Consider the following 16086-nt stretch of genomic DNA (forward strand, 5'->3'; position numbering starts at 1 on the left):
GCAGTTCATGAGTACGAGCCCCATATCGGGCTCTGTGCTGACAGCTCAGAGCCTGGAGTCTGCTTCGGATTCTGTGTCTCCCTCTCTCTCTGTCTGCCCCCACCTCTCAAAAATAAACATTAAAAAAATTTTTTTTTAATTCTCCTCCTCCTCTTCCTCCCTCTCCTCCTCCTCATGAAATGGATATCCTTGTTTCATTCCTGACTTTAATGGAAATTTTTCCATTGTTTTCCCATTAAGCAAGGTACTGATTTTTTACTTTAAGGGAGTATCAGTCTGTTTCTATTTTAGTAAGATTTTTGTTAAGTACACTGGATATTGGCTTTTATCATATGCCTCTTTAGTATCTGTGGAGATGATTTAATGACTTTTCTCTTTTGATTTGTTAATCTTCTCTCTGTGTCATCTACCTCTTGACTCTTGCCACGCCAGGAGCTCTTGAGTACAGGGATGGGACTTGAGTCCCTATTGCCCTGTATGAGGCTTTTCAAATGAAAAAGTGAATGGATGACCTTTCCTATACATGAACCCCCTTGGTGGTGGGAGGGGTGACTCATTCACAGGGCCTGGCCCCCAGCTATGTGATGCTGGCTTGACTTACCTCCCAGAGCATTCTGCTTCCTCCAGGGGCATGGAGGTGGGGTGAAGTTCAACCTGTAGACTGGGTGGCAGGGGACCAGCAGTGGTGTCACTCAATCCCACCCATACTTGCTAAGCCCCTGGGCCTGGCCCTCCGCGGGGGACTGGTACCTCTGAAGGAACTGGGCCCTTGCCTGGGTCTTGCAGAAGGCAATGGAAGGTATGTGTGCCAGACACAGCCATTGGCTAGCCTTGTAGCAGTGGCCCAGGCTGTGGGTGGGGCTTAGGGGTGCTACCAGCTCTGGTTCCTGGAGGGCTTCCTAGAAGAGATGTGAGCCGGCTACTAGGAGGCCACAGGGGTGGTGGAGGCAGGTTTCAGGCAGAGAGAAAAGCCTATGTGTTCAGGGCCCTGGCAGTATCTGCCCTTGCCTGGCACGTGGGCCACAAGGGAGAAAGCTCAAGACAGCGCTCAACCCCAGGGCATGGGAGAGCCACAGAGGGTTGCTAATCAGGGAACTATGGCTGGGTGGCCTTGCCTCATACTTGTGCCTATCTGTCTATTCCAGGTCCAGACAAGGCCCTGCCGGCTGGCCTCTGCTGGCAGGAACCATGGCAGAGGCCGGGGATGCAGCACTGTCGGTGGCTGAGTGGTTGCGGGCCCTCCACCTAGAGCAGTACACCGGGCTTTTTGAGCAGCACGGACTGGTGTGGGCCACAGAGTGCCAAGGCCTCAGTGACGCCCGCCTGGTGGACATGGGCATGCTACTCCCTGGCCACCGTCGCCGCATCCTGGCTGGCCTGCTCCGCGCCCACACGCCCCCAACCCCGGCACCCCGCCCTACCCCACGGCCCGTGCCCATGAAGCGTCATGTCTTCCGCTCGCCGCCTGTGCCTGCCACTCCACCAGAGCCACTGCCTTCAGCTAGAGAGGATGAGGAGCTACCTGCTGCGCCCCCCATCCCACCCCGGAGGAGTTGCCTTCCACCTGCCTGCTTCTCTGCCCCGTCTGCAGCAGCCCGAGACCCTGTGCTGCCCCCGCTGCCTGCCAAGCGGCATCTGGCAGAGTTAAATGTTCCGCCGGTGCCCCCTCGCACTGGGACTTCCCGCCTGCTGGTGAGGTGAGTAGATGCCATCCATGGTGGGAGGAACATGGGTAGAAGATGCTGGAAAGTGGAGATGGAGTTTGTGGCCTTTGGCAGCAGGGTAAGAAAGGCAGCTTAGTGGAGGGAACAGCATGTGGGAAGCTCAGAGATGGGAAGCACTGTCCCTGGGCACTCTGAGCAGACTGGGAGTAAACTGTTGGGTAAGTGTGAATAAGGCTTGTGGACGACACTGGTGGGACATTCTGTGAAGGCCGGTGGGAAGCCGGGAAGGTTTCAAGCAGAATGTAAAGATGAAGGCTGGATCGAATGGATGATTGGTGGAGGAGGAGGCTGCATGACCAGTGAGAGGGCCCAGGCCCCCAGGAGAGGCCCCCACTTGGGCGGCGCTACCAGGGTAGAGAGAAGTAGGCAGACTGGAGTGAGAAGTTGGCCCTGGAATGGACAGGACTAGGGGATGGCCTGGACACACGCAGAGAGGGCACAGGGAGCCACATGGCATCCAGATTTCTATCTTGGGTGGATAGTGGTAGCATCCCTGATCTGGGGACACAGGGACAGAAGAGTTCCCAGAGACCCAGAGAAGAAGTCTGGGGTTCAATTTGGGGCCTGTTGAGTACAAGGCACTGAGAGTTGGGGGTACCTTCTGAGTCAGGAGGTGGCATGTAGAGGAAACAGTCCAGGAGGATGAGCTGCTGTTGGGGGAGCAGGAACTAGCCAGGGCCTGGTGCTGTGTTCCTGTCTCCCCCTCCACACTGCTCTTCCCACACGTCCCCGCATTCTGGGGACACTTCTCAGGCTGCAACTTACTGGCCCTCCCTCCTCAGATTTTTTCCCCTCCCAGCTCCTGCTACCCCTCGGTTCTTTCAGTTTCCTCCCACTTTTGTGGGTGTTCCATTTGAACCTCCTTCGCGTATGCCCTTCCTGCCATTTGCTGGGGTGCCCAGCTGGGAGGGAGCATCCCCAGCTGGTGCTGGATATATCTTTGGGGGTATAATGGAGATTACTGCAGTGCTTGGACCAAGTCAGCCTAATCTGGGAAAACGTCTTGGAGAAGGAAGGGATGTGCAGAGAGAGGTCTCTTGGTCCCTATGTTGGGCACTGTGCTGGCTGCTTCACTTCCATGATCTTGTTTGATCCCTGCTCGACCTTCTGGAGGATTTGTGTCTTGTTTTCAAGCAGAGAAACTGAGGCTCAGAGAAGGGATGGATCCATGCCAATTGCATGCTCAGGGAGCCCCTGTGGGGAGGGTCTGGAGAGTTTTCACCACACAGAGAGGAACATTAAGTAAGGGGGCCTTGCAGGCCAAGCCAAGGCTGTGGTGTTTTGAGATTTGATTGGTAGAAGCATAAAGAGGGTTTGTGCTTTTCCTGAATTCACACAGCTGGGGACCATACTAGGGTCCCCTAGAAGCCTGGCTCGCTGTTTCGATTGGAGTTTCTTGGCACTGTTGTGCCCTCTAGTGGCTATTGTGACACATGCATGAACCGTTTCTATTTCTTTTAATTCCGTCAACAAAATGGGGAGGGGTGGTGGGGAGAGAGAATATGTGCGTGTGCTGTCTATTTCTGTTTGTCCATCAGTCTCTGGGGGTGGGAGAAGGTGAACAAGGACAGGAGGCAGGGCCCTGTCCATTGGGGATTCTCAAGGGCTGAGGAGGCAAACCGCTCATTGAGGCAGTGGAGGCCTGGATTCCTGTTTCGAAGTCAGAACACCTAGGGCAGGCCTAGCTAGCTGTGTGGCTGATTAGCAGCTGCCCCTCTGGGCCTGTTTCTCCATCAGGGGCCCTCCTTGGCCTTCCACAGCCCTCCAGGTACTAACATCTGCATTCAGGAGCCTTGGCCGGATAGAGCAAGAGTCCTGTCTATGCCCCAGGGTACCAGCCTCCACTCTCAAAGCCTCAGTCTGAACTTAGTCACTTAGCCGGCCTGTGGGGGGTCAGGCTTCCATGCTCCGGAGTCTGGCCCCTTGTTTTTTGTTTTTTCTGTTAATGCTTATTTAGTGGTTTTGTTTTGTTTTGTTTTGTTTTGTTTTGTTTTGTTTTGAGAGAGACAGAGGGTGAGCAGGGGAGGGGCACAGGGGGAGAGAGAGAGAGACAGAGAATGTGAAGCAGGCTCCAAGCTCTGAGCTGTCAGCACAGGGGGCTCTTTCTTAAGGCAGAGCGCGATGGGAGGTGAGCTGCCAAGCCTGGCTTCCTCATCCTGGGGGCTTTGACATTTGGAACAGTGGACATCTGCGGGTCCTGGCACTCCGACTTCCAGGGTGTGCAAAATCTTCAAAGTGAAGTGGTAGAAAAGCTCACTGCAGATGGAGCTGCATGTATGGGTAACAAACAGGTGAAGGCTGAGCAGGAAGGAGACCGGGATGAAGCCTGGCTGGCTTTCTTCACAGCCCCTCCTTAGGGACCCAAGGCTCCACGGGGCACTGGAAGGCTATTCAACCTGGCCTGCTCCTGCCTCCTCTGCAGGAGTCCCTTCTTCCTGGTGTGGCCTTTGGGCCCTTGCTTATACCCTTTAGTAATAGGAGTCTCACTGTCTCAATCTTAGGACCTTTTACACCTGGTCACGTGGTGACTGAGTGAGCATTTCCGCCTGGCTCCAGCTCATCACCAGCCTCCCCAGCAGAACTTGGGAACTACCTGCTGTGTGTGCATGTGTGTACTCTTGAGATAGTGACTCCACGTGAGGCCATGCCTTGCCTAGCCAGTTGGTATGTGTGCAACTGTAGGTGTGCATGCTTGTGTGAGCTGTCAAGGTAGTAGTGTATCTGCACACATTTTAAGGGAGGCCGTATGTGATCCTAAGATGTACATGTGAGTGGGTGTTTATGCAGTTTCCATTGTTACTTTCGGTGGTGTGTATGTGAGTTCAGCAGCCTGTATACACATGTGCCCGTGTGTACTGGCGTGATGGGGACTCCAACAGCATGAGTCCATTTGTGAGTGCACGTGCTGTGTGTTATTTGTGTGCTGCCGGGTGTGAGCCAGTGTGTGTACATATGCCTCCACGCCCACTAGCGTCAGCTCCATTAGGGCTACAATTCTTGTTGATTTTGTTTAGTGCCGAATCCCTAACACCTGGAACAGTGCCAGGTACCTAATAGACACTCCGAAAGTATTTGCTGTGTGCCTGACTAGATGAGGGCTGCACGAGTTTCTGTACTGCCCAGTGCTGAGCACGGGGGCTACGCAGGCTGACTCAGCACCCAGAGGGTGCCTTCAGCACACACCAGACACTAGACCATAGGGTTAAAGGGCCCTGCGCTCACACCCCAAATCCCTTTCCGCTGTGCAGCCTGTCACCCCCAGACATCTTAGAAAGGGAAAGGCAGAGGCCTTCAAGGAAGCAGGGATGGGGTTGCCGCATCCCTGCCCCCAGCTGAGTCAGGACTCTCAGAACCAGGCTCACCATTCTGCCTGCCCCAGGAGAACCCCACTACACCCCTCACAGAGTCTGCACCCCCACCATTATTTAAGCCTGTAATAGGGAACTTGCCAATGAGTCCAGAGATGCTGAGAAACTTGCCCAGAGTCACATGGCCCAGCAGAGTGGAAACCAGTGTTCAGACCCTGCCTCCTGGGCCGGGGCCCAGTCTATTCACCTCCAAGTATCATAGATGTGAACCCTCTAAGCCTGCTTCCTGAAGTGGCAGAGGGGTCATTTCTGACCCAGGGTTCCAGGGTCACTCCACAGAGCCCCTCTCAGATTGCTCTGGGCCTCAGTTTCCTCCTCTGATGTCTAGATGTCTGGGGATACCTTCAAAGAGGAAGTATTTGGCCAGAGAGGGCAGCTGCCAGCTGGAATCATATTGTAAGTCCTCCCACCTATGCCCTTAATTGCCCTGCAGCTCAGCCAATCCAGGTCTTCCTGAAGGCTGATCACTTGTTGCTGGGGCAGAACTTGCTCCCTTCAAAAGCCTCTTTCCCAGCTTCTCTGGGCCTTCTTGTGGGGGTGGGGAGGGAGCAGCCAAGTCCAGCACTTCTTGAGTGTCTACTCTGTAAGGCCCTGCTTGCCAGCACTGGGGTGGTTTGTCCCATTGCAACTTGGGGTGGGGGGGGCAGGCTGGAGGCGGGGAGGAAGTGTCTGACCCAGGGGATTCTGGGTGACTTTTCTCTTTCTCAGTGTTTTCAGGAAGTGTGTGTATTGGCCAGGGCTGCAGGGGGTGGGGGAGGAGGAGAGCAGGAAGCCAAGGGATACCAGAGCTAGATGTACACACACTCCCAGACAGATCCAGTTTTACTCAGAAACACACTCAGATAAGTGATCACAGCCACTCAGAGCCGTACCTCAGACCCAGACACAGCCTCAGACCCACCCAGGGAACAGGGGCCTGGCTGTCTGCTAAACCAGCCCTGGTCAGGCAAGCTGCCTGATCAGGCATACAGCACTCTCTTGAGGCGGAGCTGTGGGAGTCCTCCGGCCCAGGACCCGGTGGACATCTGAGGGTGAGCAAGGGGCAGCTTTGGGCTGGGCTGTTGGCAGGGGGTGGGGAGGGAGACTCCTTCAGAGGGTCTGGGAAGGCATGAATCCTTGTCTGTCTGTCATTTCTGGACAAGGTTTTCTGTGGTATTCCTGCCCCCCTCCCTTTTTTTGCCTTCAGAATTTTCTCTCCTCTTTTACTTTCTCTACATCTTCTGTTTTTTGCTTGCCCTTTCTTTTACCCACCCCCTTCTCTTTTCCTTCCTTCTGCCCTGGGCTTTTCAGGCCTCCCATCTTCCCGTAAGCCTGTCTCCTGTGCCCACTGGGAGCCCATGGTACCTGAGAGACTGCTTTTCTGTCGGTGTCTACCCTTAAAGGACCTAGTGCTGATCTCCTCAGTTCTGGCTTCTCTCAGTGTCAAGTTCAAGGGTATTGTGGCTCTGGGAAGCCCCTACCTGAACTGCTTTGCCCTCTCGCTGAGTCCAGGATAATAGGGAGAGGAACTGAGGGCTGGCACTTAGTTGGTATGGTTCCCACCCCTCTTCCCCCGGGCTAGCAGTGTGGTCGGTGCCTATGTTGTTGGGGGCTGGGCTAACCTCTCCCCCCAGTTGCTGTGGATCCCTAATGAGCTCAACAATCCTGCCCCCAGTGTGGACATAGAGGTGCCTCTAACCGGGTCCTGTCTGTGCACTCAGCCTGCCCTCTGCCTTGGCTCATCTTTCTACAGTGCTCAGCAGATCCCTACCTGTACCTTCTCCTGCTAAGACAGCTGTGGGCTGGGCACTTAGGATAGGGGATGGGGTCAACACAGTCATGAGCTCCCTCAGGGCCTCCTTGCAACACTGCGTTTAGTAAACAGCACAGGGCCAGACCTGGGAAGCACGAAGAGCTTCTGCTGCCTACAGCGTGGCTTGCCTGCGGGAAAACTCAGTGTAGGCCTGATGGTAGGCATTCCATGAAGGGCCCAACAGGTTGTGTGAGCTTAGAGGTGGCAGCAGTTGAGTAGACTTCCTAGCAGCATGTCCCAGGTACAGTGAGGCTGATGATCTAGATCCTTGTGGGGATTAAATGAAAAAGTCTCCCAGAAGAGTTCTTTTTTTAAATTTTTTTTTTAATGTTTTTATTTATTTCTAGGAGAGAGAGAGAGACAGCGTGAGCAGGGGAGGGTCAGAGAGAGAGGGAGTCGCAGACTGAAACAGGCTCCAGGCTCTGAGCTGGCAGTCAGCACAGAGCCTGACGCGGGGCTCGAACCCACGAACCGCGAGATCATGACCCAAGCGAAAGTCGGACGCTTAACCGACTAAGCCACCCAGGCGCCCCATGGAGTTCTTAGTACATAGTGGGCACTTAGCGAGTGGCAGCTTTTCCAGGAAGAAGTGCTAAGAGCTGAATGAAGCCTTCACTGCAAGGGTGGATGCCAGGTCAACAGGCGCTGCTTTGTGGAGGGGCTGGGGAGCTGCTGACCTCCTCTAGCAATCAAGATGTGAGTGGGGTTGTGGTCATTCAGTCATCAATACATGCCCTCTGTAGCCACCCCTGTGTTGAGTGATGTCATGTTGTGGAGGGAGGTTGGCCTGCCTGAGGGGGCTCATGGCATGTGCGGAGGCGGAGAGGCATTGTGTAGACACTTTATCTAGCCAAGTGAAAGCCCAGGAAGGGCTGTCCATGCTGTGAGCTGGGCAGAAGGAAGAGAACAGAAGCAGGGGAGTGCTGGAGGGGTTGACCTTTAGGTCTCATAATGGAGAAGGAAGGACAAGGGCAGCCACGGAGGAAGCAAGAAGCACAGAACTGAGGCTGAAGCCCTCATAGCCAGGGCACAAATGAGGAAGTAGGCAGCTGGGAAGTTTTGCCCCTATGGGAAGGGAGGTCAGGGTGGGAGATGGATGTGTTTGGGTCATTGGGCCTCATCCCACCTCTCGGCCCTGCTGGTTAGAGTCCAGGGATCAAGACTGGGCTAGGTCCCTCCAAGGCCTGTGCAGCACTTCAGGGGGAAGGTCTGGAATCCAAGACAGGGTGTAGGCCTGGGTCCTCGGTCCTCCGAGGTGAGTTCAGTGAAATGGGCGATGATAGGCACAGCTATACTGAGCGATTGGAAGTGTGGAGGGTGGAGGAGCCCCAGGGAGGCCCCAGCTCAGCCTGGAGCATGAGAGGAGGCACAAAGTGGAGGGGGAGGATGTACAATTTGGACAGGGAAGGGTGTTCCGGGTGGAAGGAACAGCATATGAAGACACCTAGAAGTATGCATTTATAGAATGCAGCTGAGGCAAGCATGGCTGGAATGTGAGCAGGGGCTGAGTTCAAGGCCAGCCTGAGATTCCGGGTGCCTCACTGCTGGTCCATCTGCCCTTACGGTGAGGCCCGGTTCCTTTGGTCAGAGATTGATATAGACAGAGAGATATGAAGGGAGAGCTAGGGGCCATCCTAGGGGAGGAGGCCATGAAGCAGGTTCCTGGCCCATACTGTGGGGTCTGAGCCTCTTTCATCACAGCCGGGGTGAAAAAATTGTGCTGTTGACCTGCAGGAATGACTCTTCTTACTGCATTGTCAGTGAGCCCAGAAGCAGATCAGAGAGGAAACTGAGGATCAGAGCTATAGTGACCTGCTTCGTGAGGTCAGAAACCGATGTGTAGTCAAGCTGGGATTCGAGTGGATTCAGCCTGGCTCCAAAGCCGTGGCTCTTAGCTAGGCAGACCACAATTCCATTTTGCCCAGGACAGGCCCTGTTTATACTTGTTCCTCTGACATAGTAACTAATAGTGCCTCTTTTAACTGTCAGAAATGTTCTAGTTTATATGATTGATTATGTGGTTACCCTACTTCTATCCACTCTGACGTGGGACCCTCACATGTCCCCTAACCCCCAGATTTAAGGTCAGCTGTGTGTATTTGCCCCGATCCAATAAAACAAACCTTCTCAGGCTGTCATCCCATCCTGGGGTGGATCAGCCTCTGCCCCTGCCCAAGAGTCACCTGGTCTTGCGATGGGCATAGCAGGTAGAGCAGATGTGTCCGTATGTCACTTGGATAGAGGAGAAAGGGGCTGAAGGGGCTCCATGGGGGAGCCAGGGTGGGGAGGACAGGTGGAGGTCCCCCCTAGAGGACAGGCCCATTGCGCTGTACTCAGGTGCACACAGGGTTTCCATGGGCTGAGATGACAGGGAGAGGGGAGTGTGGAGAAAGCAAGCAGTGTAAGCAGAGGTTTGGAGCGGGAGGCTGCTGAGTACATGCTCATGTTTGGGGCTCAGGGTTGTGGCCAGTCTTCTGATCTGTTGGGTCAAAGGTCAGTGGGAAACATCCCAGCTGGACCTCAGCTGCAGATTGGAGCTAAGGCCGTTCTTAAGGTTATAGGCACTGACATCCAGGACTCCATCTGGGGTGGGGGCACTTTATGCTCACTGTCCCTTCCGCTGGGGTTTTCCCACATGCTGTGCCTTCCGGATACCACTTCTCCTTTCCTGGCCTGGCCCTGACTCAGCATGGCCCCATCCCCTCTGGTAGGCAGGCAGAGGTCAGCCAGGAAGGTTCCTGGAAGAGGATGGTAGAATGAGGCCCGGAGGTCCATGGAAGGAGGTAGAGTCCCCTTGCTTCCACTTGCTTGGCACATAGCCATTTTCCTGCAAAGACTGTGCTAGGAGAGGAGCCATTGGCACTGTCCCCATCTCCCTTCTTGCCGTGGTCACAATGGCCGTCAGAGTTGTGATCACATTCCCTCTTGGATGGCAACTCCAGAGCTGCTGAGATCCTGAGTCGGGGTGGCCAGTGTAAGGAAGCGAGCCTCAGAGAAGCTCTCAGATGCCAGCTGTGACCTCATTGGACACTGTGGTTGAGTTTGCAGGTTGTGGTGCCAGACTACCTGGGTACAAATCCCAGCTGTGGGATCTGGGACAAATTAACTTTGTATCTCTGTGCTCAGTTTCCTCATCTGTAAAGTGGGGGTAACAGTAAGCTGTACCTTATAGAGAGCCCTTGTGATAAGTAAATGAATAGAAGACAACTGGGAATAATGCACGCACAGAAAACTAACAAGAATTAATTAGTTCAGGTCTTCATTTATTTATTAATCCCTGCTGAGTGCTGGGCACGCCACAGTGAAGAAGGTAGGCATGGCACCTGCCTCAGAGGACTCACATGTTTCAGATGGGCAGGTCCCTTGCAGACAATCAGGACAGTGTTGGGGGGCAGCTGGGGTCCAGGGATGGGAGGGCCATTGCTTCTTCAGCTCTGAGGATGCTCTGTTGCCCCCTTCCCCTCAGTGCTGGCCCTGAGTCTTGGGGGAGGTCATGGAACCACTCAGGCCTGCTTGGCATTGGAGGAGCAAAGCCTGACCCCATTTCCCCAGGGCCAGTCTGACTGGCACTGGCCTGACAGCCTGGAGTTCTTGTCTCGGCCAATCACAGGCCAGGCCCCCAAGGGCTCCTTCTTCTTGGTGTCTGGCAGGCCGTGTGCGATAGGTTGCTTAGCCGCTCAGGAAGTCTCCAAGGACATTGCACCTGAACAGCTGGGAGTCATGCCCTTGCACTTGTGGGTACTTACTCAGTCTCTAGGTTTCTATTCACCCTTTCATAATGGCCAACCTATCCACTTACCTATCTGTCCCCACCCACCTGTCCATTCAGCCATTTACTTATCTTGTCATCCATCCACCTGCTCATCTGTCCACTCATTCACCCACCCAACATACTCTTGTTGACAGCTCAGCCAGTTCCTGCACTGGGCTGTGGAGATAAAGAATCAAGTCCAACGCTGCCCCTGGCTTAAAGACACTCAAGGTCAAGTAGGGAAGACAGCCTGGTGCAGTGTCCACCAAGGGGTCTTCTTAGGTCCAGCCAAACAGTCAGCCTCTCATGGGCACCATAGGCCCACTTGGCATCAGATTCCCTGAGAAGCATTTAAGAGGAAACAATGGGCCACTAGGGTAGGGGCAGGTCTTCCTCTGCTGTGGGGTCCTTGTGGCAGTCAGTGCCACCTTCCCCACAGCTGTCCAGGAGCCATTCTCCGTGGCTTCCCAGGAGACAGCTCAAAGGTGGGGGACTGAGACTCACGACAGGTAGGTGTGAGAGTCACCCTGGCTTAGAAACCTCTTGACGCAAGAGTCCAGTGTACCGTCTGACAACCCCACAGGTGTGATTTCAGCTTCCTATGTGGGATATGCCCAGTAACAAGCCACCACATTCAGGGAAGCCCAGAGCTCCAGCTCCTCCACCAGGCTGAGAGCCCACTTATAGTTTCTCCCCATCTAGGTGCAGTGCCTCAGTCAGGCCACTTTTGTCCAAGGCAGTTGCCAAGGAGCGTGGCTGACATACCACCGTTAGCAGGTTTCTAGTGGAGCAGCATGAGAAAGCTAGCCAAAGGTCAGATTCTCTTACAGAAAGAGAAAGAGTTCATTCATTCTTTACTTGCACATGGGGAGGCGACCATTAGAGTCCAGGGTAATGTGGAAACAGCCACGTATCTTAGGAAGCACATAGACTGCAGAGTCAGGGTTCAGGTCCTGGCTTAGGATAAATGCCTGGCACAAAGGAGGGAGATACTTTAAAAAATGTTATTTAGAATAATTTGTCTAAAGCTTGTCACAGAGGGGGAGATGGGCGGGATCTGGGGGAGTGTGGAAGAAGGGTCAGAAAAGACATTCAGAGAAGCAGAATTTGAGTTTGGAGATAAAGGATGAGTGCATGTTTTCTAGTCAGAGACCAGGGAGAAGGGATTTCTGGAGGAGGCAACAGCAGGAACAAAGGCCTGGCATCACAGTCATGCCCCAGCCCTTGCTTGCTTTTGTGGTAAACACACACTGCCAATCACTGCCAGGAACGTTGGGGCAATAACCAGGCTGAAAATAACCAGTGAGACAATTGCCCACCCACTCTGATGTTCCTCCTTGGCCCCTGCCAGATACTGGCAGAGACAGTGGGTGGGGCCAGGCCTCTAGGGCTTAGGTACCTTGTTCCAGCTGTGGGGGCACAAAACACGCCCTGTCTTGGTTAATTCTCCAAACACCCTGCCAGGCCAGTGATGTAGTCCCCCCTCTACAGAAGAGGAAACTGAGGCTCAGAGGGGCTAGGTGCTTGCCCTTGGACACGCAGGAACTAAGACGGAGGCAAGGTTCAAACTCACATCTGATGCCAAAGCCAGGAGACACTTGGGAGACACTCAGCCTGTAGGGAGCAGTGTGACCTGTGCTGGGACAGAAACACAGAGCACTGCGGCTGTGGGAGCTCAGGGCCCTGAACCTGGCCCTGGGAAGGGTTTCTCGGGGAGTGATAGCAGAGATGAGGAGCTGCTGTACGAGAGAAGTGTGGTGAGGAAATAAGTGTTGGCAGGGATGTGTAGGAGAAGGAACCCTCGTACACTGTTGGTGGGAATGCAAATTGGTGCAGCTGCTGTGGAAAACAGTAAAGCGGTTCCTCAAAAAATTAAAAATAGAACTACTATATAATCTAGTAACTCCACTATTGGGTATTTATCCACAGGAAATGAAAAGACTAATTCAAAAAGTATATACAGCCCCATGTTTATTGTAGCATTTTTTATAAGAGCCAAGATACAGGCAACTGCAGTGTCCATTGATAGATGAATGGGTAAAGAAGAGGTGGTCTATGTATACAATGGATTATTACTCCACCATAAAGAGAGTGAGATTGTATGCCATGTGCAACAACATGGATGGACCTAGAGGCTATACTGCTAAATGAAACGAGTCAGTCAGAGAGAGACAAATACCATATGATTTCACTCCTATGGAATTTAAGAAACAACAAAAAAGGAGACAAAAAACCAGATGCTTAAATACAGAGACCAAACTGGTGGTTATCAGAGGGGAGGTGGGGGGCGGCGGCGCAGGTAAAATAGGTGAAGGGGATCTACATCTGTGATGAGCACTGAGTACTGTATAGGATTGTTGAATCACTGTATTGTACACCTGAACTAATATGACACTGTGTGTTAACTATATTGGAATTAAGTGTGGTGTGGGATCAGGTGAACTTGAGGCATCTCAGGCACCCAGGAGGTAGTCATGTTTACATCCATGTCTGGGACAAGGGAGAAAGAAGGTAGTCTTGAGCCAGAGACCCTGAGTCTCAGGTCCTTAGGGCTTGGTTTCTGAGGCTCTGGTCTCTGCCCTTGGCTAAATGTCCATTTTGATCCTGACCCATCCACTCACCAACAAATGCCTTCTTATCGGTAAAAGCTCAGGTCAAGCATCACCTCATCCAGCCTTCCCTGACTCCACAGGCTAGGATGGCAGACCACCCCCTAGCCCATTCTGGACTGCTAGATTGGAGACCCTGTGGGTACATGTGGCTAAAAGCCAGAGCTTTGGGGACAGGTGACCCTACCACAGCAGTGCAGGGCCAGCTTATACAGCCCAAAGAAGGTACCTGCCTCATTTAGGCTTGGGGAGCTTGGAGGCTGGGGGCAGGGGAGAGAGGTGAGGAGAGCTCCTGTCTGAGTTTGTGGAACGAATGAACTTTGCTCCAGCTCAAGTGAGCTGAGGGTTCAGTGGGTCTGAGGGCTGGCTCTGTCACACAGCGATGTCAGCCCAGTGACTCCACTGCCTGGAGCTAATCCCCTGGTGCCCAACTTTTGGTCTGTTCCCAGCCTTCCCTCCAAGGAGGAGGAGTTACTGTCATCACCACTGTCATCCCCTCCCCAGCCAGAGCCTGAGGAGCCCCCAGCCACCCTCCCCCGGCTGCCTCCACAGCTCCCGTCTCCACCTCTCAGCCCCCCGAAGGTCCCCCCGAAGCCTCTTCGCCTGCCCCCGGAGTTCGGTGAGTGCCACAGCTGGGCATGAGGTTCCTGGTGGGCAGCCTGGGATCAGGGCCCCTTGAGAGTCTGAAGGATGCCAGAGTCAAACTCTCTCTTGGGCTCTGCCACCAATACAGTGTGGCTCTGGACAGGTGAGCATCATTCTCTTCATCCTCACATTGGAAATGGCACCCACTGACCTGACCTACTGACTGTTAAGTGCATGTGGCAAACTTTTTGAGTTGCCTATGGTTTAAAGTCTAGGGGCATTTTCCATGGTTGTTGATGGTTTGTTTTATACTTGGAGTGTCCATTTTTCTTGAATCCTGATTCTTGTTACTTTTTTAGCCTTTTTAAAAAAAATTTTTTTTTAATTTTTTTTAATTTCTGAGAGAGAGAGAGAGACAGCATGAGCAGGGGAGGGTCAGAGAGAGAGGGAGATACAGAATCTGAAGCAGGCTCCAGGTTCTGAGCTAGCCGTCAGCACAGAGCCCGACATGGGGCTTGAACCCACGAACTGTGAGATCATGACCTGCGCCGAAGTCGGACGCTTAACCGACTGAGCCACCCAGGCGCCCCATTTTTTAGCCTTTTTAAACAGTTCTTGCCTCTGACCCCTAAACTTACACCTATTCAGCCTCCTTGTGGTGACCTGGCCTCTCCTTTGAGGCTGTCCTATGATGCTCTAAGTGTATAAATAGCATTTCCTGTCCCCTGTGCCTATTTTTTAAAGCCGGGCAGGGGTGGGGGATGGGGTCTTTTTAGGCTAAGGTGGCCTTTGTGAAGCCAGGCCAGGGTACCCGGGAGGGGAGGCTAGGCTCCTTGCTTCTGAGTCTCCCCCCATGCCCACTCCCCTCTCTCCTCAGATGACTCTGACTATGATGAGCCTCCAGAGGAGGGGCCGGGGGCCCCAGCTGCCGTGATGACCAAGAAGGTGGGGCATGTGGTGCTTAGGGTTTGGGCTGTCTGTCACAGTGGAGAGGGGGCTGTCCAGCTGCCTTTCAGACCTTGGGGACCACCGGATAGGGAAAGGGGGAGCCAGCTCCCAGGGGAGTTTCCTTCCCCCTTCGTTGTCTTGCCATGCAGGGCTTGAGGATGGAGCATAGCACTTGAGCTCCCGGCCAGGTATCTGGGGCCTCTTGTGTGAGGCCCCAGCTCCAGTCTTCAGCTGCACCTGGATGGCTATGTGTGGCCTCTTCTCTCCCTCAGTGTTTGAGCACATCTCCCTTTGAGCATCTTCCTCTGTCTCTTTCACTTTCTGTGTTCCCGTGTCCCCCTGGTGTCTTAACTCTCCATCTCTGAGTAGTATTCACTATCCCTTCATCTTTCTGTCTTTGTCTTTGTCTGAATGACACTGTCCCCTGGGTCCCTGTGCAGGAGGGAATAGCAATGCAAGTGCTGAGTTGTGTGGGTTCTAGATGGAGTGGATTGAGGGGGCGCAGCAGCCTCCAGGTGGGTGTGATCTCAGGCTTGAAGGGAAGCCTGATACTGAGTGGGTTTGTGGGGGGGTTGCCAGGAGGAGCTCCCAGTGAGCCAAGTCCCACGTGCCGTGCGTGTGGCCAGCCTGCTGAGTGAGGGGGAAGAATTGTCTGGGGACGACGACCAAGCAGATGAAGATGAGGATGACCACGCCTATGAGGGCGTCCCCAAGTGAGTGTCCGCTTTTCTCCAGTGGCTGTCCCACCTGGCTACCCTCCTTTCCCAAGTATTACCAGTCATTCCATCTCCTCAGCTCCTGCCCTGTAGGAGCCCCCATCCTGGGCTCCCTCATTCCTTTTCCTCTTTCCCCAGTGGTGGATGGCACACCAGCAGCCTGAACTCACCCCTGCCCAGCAGTCTCCAGATTCCCGAGCTCCTATCACACCCCATGGACGGGCTCCCTGGGGGCTCCACCCCCATCACACGGGTCATCAAGGCCGGCTGGCTGGACAAGAACCCACCACAGGGGTGAGTGTGGCCTGTTCATTCAGTCTTGCTGGTTCTCTGGATGAGGGTGGGGAGTGCTCTGTACTGGATCCAAAAAACAGAGGGGCCAAGGTTATTTGAGCAGCTCTCTCCAAGCTGACTGTGACAGTCAGTCGTGCCCACCAGACCCATGTTTTATTACTCTTAAAATTGGGAAGTCCTGGGGCGCCTGAGTGGCTCAGTCAGTTGGGCATCTGACTTCGGCTCAGGTCATGATCTCACAGTTTGTGAATTTGAGATTCTGTTGGATTCTGCGTTGGATTCTGTGCTGACTGCTCAGA

At 53.8% G+C, this 16086-nt stretch overlaps 1 protein-coding gene across 8 annotated transcripts in view; it reads left to right on the forward strand.

Moving 5' to 3' along the window:
• The window catches only part of ARAP1 (ArfGAP with RhoGAP domain, ankyrin repeat and PH domain 1), a 66756-nt gene that overhangs the window by 24055 nt on the left and 26615 nt on the right, over nt 1-16086 (forward strand). For all 8 annotated transcript variants that reach the window (XM_039251987.1, XM_039251986.1, XM_039251991.1 and 5 more), the window contains 5 exons: nt 1146-1697; nt 13694-13863; nt 14707-14774; nt 15357-15490; nt 15632-15787. In XM_039251987.1, the coding sequence (XP_039107918.1) occupies nt 1189-1697; nt 13694-13863; nt 14707-14774; nt 15357-15490; nt 15632-15787 (1037 nt within the window). In that variant the 5' untranslated portion in view covers nt 1146-1188. The remainder of the gene's footprint in view (nt 1-1145; nt 1698-13693; nt 13864-14706; nt 14775-15356; nt 15491-15631; nt 15788-16086) is intronic.

The sequence above is a fragment of the Hyaena hyaena genome, unplaced genomic scaffold (assembly GCF_003009895.1).
Source record: "Hyaena hyaena isolate Hyena2069 unplaced genomic scaffold, ASM300989v1 scaffold_406, whole genome shotgun sequence".
NCBI classification, from domain to species: Eukaryota; Metazoa; Chordata; class Mammalia; order Carnivora; family Hyaenidae; genus Hyaena; species Hyaena hyaena.